Source organism: Cupressus sempervirens, chromosome 2 (genome assembly GCF_028749045.1).
Source record: "Cupressus sempervirens isolate cs-2001-9-10 chromosome 2, ASM2874904v1, whole genome shotgun sequence".
Lineage (NCBI taxonomy): Eukaryota > Viridiplantae > Streptophyta > Pinopsida > Cupressales > Cupressaceae > Cupressus > Cupressus sempervirens.
Genome location: NC_143119.1, coordinates 709389128 through 709397235, shown reverse-complemented (window position 1 = coordinate 709397235; position 8108 = coordinate 709389128). Strand labels below are relative to the sequence as shown.

The following is an 8108-nucleotide window of genomic DNA, read 5'->3' as shown; positions in this document are numbered from 1 at the left end:
TTTTTTTTTTGGTATTAGAGTGAATTTGAAAATAGAATGTATCCTTTGTTAACTTGTATGCCTATATTTTATTGGAAGTTGAATCTTTCAAGGTGTTGCCCAAGGACAACAAGAGTACGTATACTTAATGGATGAATGTATTATCCTACAAACAATTTCAAAATTAAATTAACAACTATGAATGACATAAAAAATAATTGACACAAACATAGTGTAAATACTTTATTATAATTGCACTTTAGAAATTGAGGTGTGCCCTAAAACAATATTCCAAAGAAATAGAATGAATTTATAAAAACAAGTATTAGAAAAGGGACAATAATGATAAATAAATAAGAAGTAATGTAAATATAAATATATAAAGATAATAGTTTAAGCAGAAATTAAATCAACATTATGTTATTTAATAGAATATAACATTAAGAATAATAATATAGATATATTACATGCACTATTTTAAAATTATGTAGATTTAATATATAAATATTGGTACATAGTCTTAAATGTAAATAAACAAAATTAACTATTTCAATATTGTTATGTAACTATCAAATTATTCGATATAATTTGTTCTTAGGTGATCATAACACTGCTTTGTCTTTGTCATTCTCTTTGTACTTATGAATGAATAAGGAATTTTAATGAGATCAAACAGTCTAAAAGATTAAAAAATACATAATTCTTCTATCATAAATAGAATCAACAATGGAAGTGAAGCTTACCGTGACACATATCTTGATAGATGGATACAAAATAAATGGATGAAAATTAAGTTTACCATGACACATATCTTGATAGATGAATACAAAATAAATGGCTAGATATAGTGAATTTGAGAGTGTACTCACACTGATTAAGAATCTAACTTGACTATAATTATCTGACCATCTTGCTGAAAAACATTCCCACAATAATAGTACGTGGAAAATCATAAGAATTTTTCCACAAGAAATACAAGTTGACAAAGTGTGAAGAATGAACTGTAACAGAATTTGTAATTTTTAACACGAGGGCGACAGTCATGTGTGCCTAAAGCCCCATATGACCACCATCTAAATCGTTCTTTAGTGTTATTGCTACAAAACTTTTTTCCTGCCAGTTAAACAATCAAGGCATAAATACATCAAAACTCTTTAATGGCTACTTCAAAAACTAGGTATGTAGCTCGTTTGACGATCTACAGCTTCCATCAATTTTGTAGCAATGGAACTTGCATATTCACATGATCCTTCATAGATCTGCATAAAGAAAATAAATAAATATATGAGATAAGTAAGTTAACATTGACTATTTAACAGTTTTAGTTTAGAATTTAGTCGTTTAGTAATTGATATTTGATGTTTATTGTTTACAAGTGAAAAATTCATGCAAATCAATAAGACTGGAATAAAAATCTGATCTAATAGGTTTTCTCTTATCCTTTCTAACTTGCACAGGAACTATAGAAAATTGGTGATTTAATAGTGAGTAAGTTTTTACAATCAATAAGAATTTTTCAGTTGCTACTCTTTGAATTCATTGTGTAAGAATCTTTTTCATCAATGTTTCAAATGTGATCTATCATCAGAATGAAAGAGAAAGCAAAAGGAGATTCTGATGATGGATCAGTGAATGTGATCCGAAACATTGATGAAAAAAATCCTTACACAATCAATTCTAAAAACAACAGCTGAGAAATTGATGAATTATCAAAGCATTCCAACAAGAGAAATAATGGGTGTTTGCTTACCTTTGTATTGAACATGAAGATATAATGCTCCCCAATATTAGCACCATTTGCATGAAGGATTTCAAGGTGCAATTCATGGAGAACAAGGGAAACACATAGAAGACAGCTGCGGCGTTTCCTTTGAATGAGCTTGATGTTTACCTCATTATCAACAATGCGAACATCAACATGGGTTCCATCTTTTGAGCTTCTTTGTAGCCATGAGTTTCTCAACGACCCATTTGACAGAAATCTCTGATCTTGCTCGCACTGTAATGGAGGTGCAGCTGCTTGTGAACAACTTTCCAGTGTTTCATTGTCATTACTAGCCCTGAATCTCTTGCTTCGCCCGTTTCTACACTTCTTCTCTCCTACTAATATCTTCATCTCTTCTACTGTACGCTTCAACTCTTTTATGTATTCTATGGCATCTCCAACTATGGAAGCCCTGTCAGCCTTCATGTAGATCAAAGTTATAAACTATTAAAATAAACAAACTGTAGAGTTTACATGCACTGTATTTGAGGGGATTGGCTTATAAACATTCATGCTTTGAATATGAGGGGTTTGTACTATGAGATTATAGTTTACAGTTGGGACTTCGAGAGTATTCCACTAAGTCTAAAATTTTCAACTCAGCAAAAAAATTTTTAACTTTGCAAAAAATACTTGGAAAATTTAACAAAAATTTGGTAAAACTTAGGTAATTTAGAAAAATCTAAAAATTGAACTCTCTTTCAGAAATGTGATTTTTTTTTTCAAAAATCTAATTACAAAATATATAAAATAAAAAATTGATATCTAGAAGAAGAAAATAGATTGTTTTATAGCAAAAACAGCATATGAAAAAGTAATTTTATCCAATATTTGAATTGTATCAACTTTTTTATCTATGGTTTTTGTTGTCCATAAAATTGTAAGAATTATACTTGTAAGTATTAGCCCAATAAAAAGAATAGAGAGTACTCAACAACTACAACTTATAAACTCCTACAGTACTCCAAGAATTTACAAACTATACAAATTTAGATGTATTGAATTTGAAAGATTTGTTATATGAAACTGTAAAAAATCAGATGTATTGAATTTGAGGGGTTTCTTATATGAAATTGTAAAAAATTAAATTTATTGAATTTGAGGGTTTTGGCCTATGGCGTAGATCATGGCTAATTATAGGCCTAGCTACAAACTGAGAAAAAGACAAGTGAAGAGGTTTAGTCTCAGTCTAGTCATCGCTTGCAGCTTTTGATGACTTTTATGTGATAGTACTGATAGCACTTTCACAAATAAGTAGCATCAAATGGAAGAAGACTAAGAATGGCAATGAGCATGGTTTCTAGTTTCAGGTCATTTAAAGTTTAACTTATGATTGAAGTACGGTTGATCAGGATTCCACTCATTCTTCGTTATGTTGTTGGTTGTCTATGGAAACGAGCCAGATAGAAGGTTAAATATCAATGTTCAAAGGCTAAAATTCAAATTTAAAATTGTTGCTTTTCATAACGAAGAACCCATCTCTGGTCTGCTACAGTTCATTGAGTAAAGAAATTGTGCAAACTAGTTAGACACCGGCCATGACTATCTTTCCTCATCATGAAATGTACATCACAAATAAGTGATCTAACAATTCTACTCAAAGAATGCATACAAATTTCACCATAAATAAAACCCTCCTTATGCAGTAATTGAAGGGAAGATTTCTGCTCACAAGTTTTTTCAACTATGTAATTTGGCCATCTAGGTGATTGGAACATTCCACTTACCACTATCTCTTAGTATTCTAGACTACCCAATCAGCATTCTTATATAAAGCGATAAACCATTACCCTATCACGAAATGAAATGATATGATTTTAATGGTATCTTTAAGCAGCCTGCTGTAATAATACAGCACTAATGCCTTAAATATATAGCTTACTGTAGTAATATCACAAGTGATGGAAAACACACTTGAAAGGCCTCGTTGAATTGAATCCTCTAGACCTCTTATCAATTATGTGATTATTGTTTTCAGGGCTCATACTTTTCTTCTTTCACTGCTATGATCCTAAAGAACTGGGATTCGTAATACCCGAGCCACCCAAAAAAGTTGAACAATTTGCAATAACCTAGATCGCCATTATACCAACAAAATCAACTCAAATTAAGCCTCATTTATCAAACAAACTTTCAATCGGTAATGCTGTCAAGAACTTGCACAATTTGCAATAACCTAGATTGCTTTTATACCAACAAAATCAACTCAAACTAAGCTTCAATGAGCAAACAAACTTTCAACCGCCAATGCTGTCAATAACCTACAATCCAAATGACAAAATGAAAAACTTTAATTGATACAACAGCCAATGAATTCATGCCTTATTCTAGTCCGATCAACATACCTTGGTGGGATTGGGAACAAGAGTCCTTAAGCTTTGGTACTTCTCATTCAAGTACTCTCTCCTCTGTCTTTCTGTGGCAAAATGGTTGGTCCCACGGCCCTCCCCTTTTGTTAGAGACATGTCACGTTTCAGGTCAAGCATAGAATTTGTAAACTGCCTCCCAGCTTCAGCTTCATGCATGGCTGCTTCCTTTTCATCAAGACCCAGATATGGTTTTGGAGGGTTAAGCTGAAAGTTGTGAGGAAGTGTGTGCAACATGTCCCTCAAACATGGTGAGTGTGGTGGAAAAGAGAGCTGGGGATCATACAATCTTGAATTCTGATCAACCATTTCACCACTCAGAATGGGAAATATATCAAGGCTAGGTTTCTTGGAGCCAAATGAAATGGTGCTGCTCCCTACCGAGCATCTGGGGATTTGTAACAAATTGAGAAGCTCAGGAGGAGGCGTATAAGCGGCGGGAGTGGACAAGTGATAATTGTGTTGCTGCTGCTGTTGTTGTTGGTGGAAAAGTGATAATTCATGCATTTCTTCCCATGAACTGGCCGCTGTTGCAACACTAGCACTAGAATGTGATACATCATGTTGTTGCTGTAGAACATCTCGAATCATCTGGCTGTGATATTCTTGCTCTAATTCAAAGTTGAGCTGTTGTTGAAGGTCACTTCCAATTCCGGCTTCATCTGAGAAATTGTTGTGAGTTACTTCTCCCATGGAAAAGCTTGGCAGCCTCACAGAGGATCTCTCCAAATGATCTTCCATATTCCCCATTATCCCAGAGCTAACTTGTTCTAAGTACCCTGGCTGAGGCTCAACATAGGTATTATCATACATGGTGCTGGTTTCCTTCCACTTGACTGAATCCGCAAAGGTCTGCTCCTGCATTATCAATGGCTGATATTAGTCTCTCAAGAAATCTACTCTGAACAGCTAATGAAGTGAAATGAAAGGTTTTAATGACATCTACGAGACCGCCAATCTAAAATCCAATTAAGCAGCCTGCTGTGAGATCAGCATAAGTAACTCTTGGTTCTATCAAGAGATCCAATCATCACAACCACCTTAACATGACCCAAGTATAACCCAACACAACCCCCAAGTCGTATGAATTCTCTTTGAATCAAACTCTTTTTTGTTTTGTTTTTAGTAGTGGGTACCTGATTTATACTAAAACTCTAAAACATTTAATGCTGAAAGGCAGAATGGTACAAAATCATTTATTGAAGTTCAGATGGGTACTACACTTACAAGATGGGATTCTCTCAGAACAATCTAAGCCCAATCAGAAGGAGAAACAACTAGGACAGCTTTCTGAAGTGGGTGCTTGCCCTTTTCAGTCCTCCTACAGCCTGAAAAACAACCAAATCTACTTGTGCTGCAATGCTTATATTGACCTACTAATCCACAGATTACAAACACTGGAAACCAAATTTTATGGGTATCTTGGTCAAATTTGTTAATCCTTTTTACAAGCAAATAAAAGGAGTTCAAATTCAACACTCAATTCCCTTCAGTAGTGTCGTGTGAAATAAGGAACAATGCAAACAACCAGCATTAGCACAAGCAAATGAACTACCGTTATCCCACGAATCAGCTCAGAGAAAACCTAGATATCTACAGGGGAAACAAGAAAAAGAAGTTGAATTCCAAAAGAATGAAAAGCAATAGCATAGCTTAAAGTAAGGAGGATAAAGTGTAGGAAGAGAAGTTATGGATGAGAAGTGGGTGGGCATACTGGACCATCAACAACCCACAGCTACATATAGCAATTGCAATAACAATTTCACAAAAGAGTTTACATCTATACAATTTCTAACAATTTTTCAAATCAACATATAAATATCCTCTTTTTCCACCTCTAACCATGAATTTTGGACCACATTCTAACAGATGTCCACGTTATATTGTAGGGCAGGCAGATATCAGACAGTGATACAAGTTTTAAAAAATCCAAGTTTTATTTAGTTTTATATGAAGTTACTCTTGCAAACTCTAGAGATTCTTTTTCTGGCCCCATTGTCGGTCCTTATTCAGATGGAATATCTCCGTATTTTGATATGCCCCATCATTACTCCCGGCAGAGTTCAACAAACAGAAAAGTACTTGAAAAATCAGCAACTTGTTAGGAAATTAACTATAAAACCCATTTGCGAATATATGCTTTTCTTTTGGGATTATCCCTCACGTAATCGTTATGATTCCGTCTGAGCAGGACGGAAATGATTATTATACTGCTGTCCTGATGATTCCCCTTAACGGGTTTTGACTGCAACCCAATTTGGTCAATAATAATATAATTTCTCCGTGTTAAAATATGTTAACCATGCTCTTTACGCTCTCCTCCATGTTTTATTCTCTATTGGGAAGTTGAGCAATGCACACAACGCTTTCTAACGCCCTCCAACTTTTATCAATCGTACTCTTTCTCCTCCCCTTCCTAGCTGTTAACTTGCTTTATCTCTATCACCTTGCACTTCTCCATCTTTATCTTCTTCAGATCAGCAATTTCAAGTTGAAATGAAATGAAATGGAGGAAGTTTAATGACCTTCAAAATATCTAATAGCCAATTAATCTATTTATAACTTTTTTTTTGGTATTAGTTCTTGTGTTATGAATTTTGATTAGGAAACTTTCTGTATCTTTCAAAAGTTCATTCAATTTGTCCACTTTTAAATGGTTATCAACTTGATTACGATTATCTTCATCTTGATTATCATAGTCGGTTTTATTATCTCGCATTTCAATATTCTCTTCATTTTTTTAGATGGGGAATATCAAATGGTTATCAATCTGACTATGAATGTCTCTATTATCATAATCATCAAGTCATTACCTTGTACTTCAGTATTCTCTCCGTCTTTTTTAGATGGTAGTTTCAAATAGAAATGAAATGAAATTGAATTTTTTTAATACCATTTAAGATACATACTATTCTCTCTTATTCTCGATATGCAATCATATTATCATTTCCTATGCCTACAACCAAACTGACCCTAAAACCCTTCAAGAAAAACTAAATTAATCTATTATCAAACTTGTTTTCATATTGATTGTTCTTTAATAAATTTTGATTAACAAACTAGTTATTTTTAAAATCTTACCTCCCAAAAAGTTCACTCAAACTGTTTACTTTTAAATCATTAACAAATTGATTTTGGATAAATTACTTGTTAGATCTTTTCCTCCAGGTTTTGAGAATAGTCCCAAAACACTTATCAACATAATTATGTTCAACTGAAGAAGCAAGCACATTTATCTCAAGTTTTCCATGCACCAACTTTTAATGTAGCAGCAATGTTTGTAGTCTTGGTTCGTTACAAATCACGTTCTTTGAATATACCAACAGAGTTTTGGCTCTAAGATCTTCAAATATCACCCACTAGCGTCAATCATTGTTGTCTCAATTCTAAAAGCTTCTAAAGTTATGGATCACATTATTTTAATTGTTTTCGTTAATTTTTTATCTTAGAAATATTTTTTAGAGCTCTATATATAACTTGCTTCAAAATCTGCACTTGCCTGTTTGGTTGTTGGAATAGGAATAGAAAATTTCAAAATCTACACTTGCCCATTTGGTTGTTGGAATAGGAATATAAATTTTGGAAAATGTTTTCTATTTTCCTTCTGGTTCGTCAATTAGAATAGGGAATAGGAATACATATTCCCATTTTGCTCGAAAATGAGCTTATACCCATTCCAAAAAAATAGGTGTTATTGGAATAGTCATTCCTATTCCTGATATGCATTCCTATTTTTCCTATTTTCCATTCCTATGCGTGCAACTAAATGGGCTTCGCTGTTTCAAAGCCTTGATCATGTCTATGAAGAAAATTTAGAGAAGCCTTCTTCTGATCAAAATTTTCTGCCTTGTCAATGGCTACATATCCCTAACTGAAAAATGTCTTTATGCACCAGCATATTACATACAGTTCTTGCATCTCATCTGCTTAACTATATTGAATGTAGGTTAGGTTCATTGAAACAGTAATAAAATTACACTTTTATTAGGGAAAAAATA

The 8108-nt window shown here is 33.4% G+C and overlaps 1 protein-coding gene across 3 annotated transcripts; it reads right to left on the bottom strand.

Moving 5' to 3' along the window:
• Positions 1 to 791: 791 nt before the first annotated feature.
• Positions 792 to 6217, bottom strand: LOC149575344 (transcription factor EAT1-like). 3 transcript variants are annotated; one of them, XM_089815112.1, is made up of 4 exons: positions 6071 to 6217; positions 4090 to 4968; positions 1730 to 2164; positions 792 to 1238 (listed from the first exon to the last, which is right to left on the bottom strand). In XM_089815112.1, the coding sequence occupies exons 1-4, from the start codon at positions 6104 to 6106 to the stop codon at positions 1146 to 1148; spliced, it is 1443 nt and encodes a 480-aa protein (XP_089671238.1). In that variant the 5' UTR covers positions 6107 to 6217; the 3' UTR covers positions 792 to 1145. The 3 variants fall into 3 exon arrangements, with proteins under 3 accessions (XP_089671238.1, XP_089671239.1, XP_089671240.1); XM_089815113.1 differs by lacking the exon at positions 6071 to 6217 and adding an exon at positions 5953 to 6032; XM_089815114.1 differs by lacking the exon at positions 6071 to 6217 and adding an exon at positions 5338 to 5896.
• Positions 6218 to 8108: the final 1891 nt, after the last annotated feature.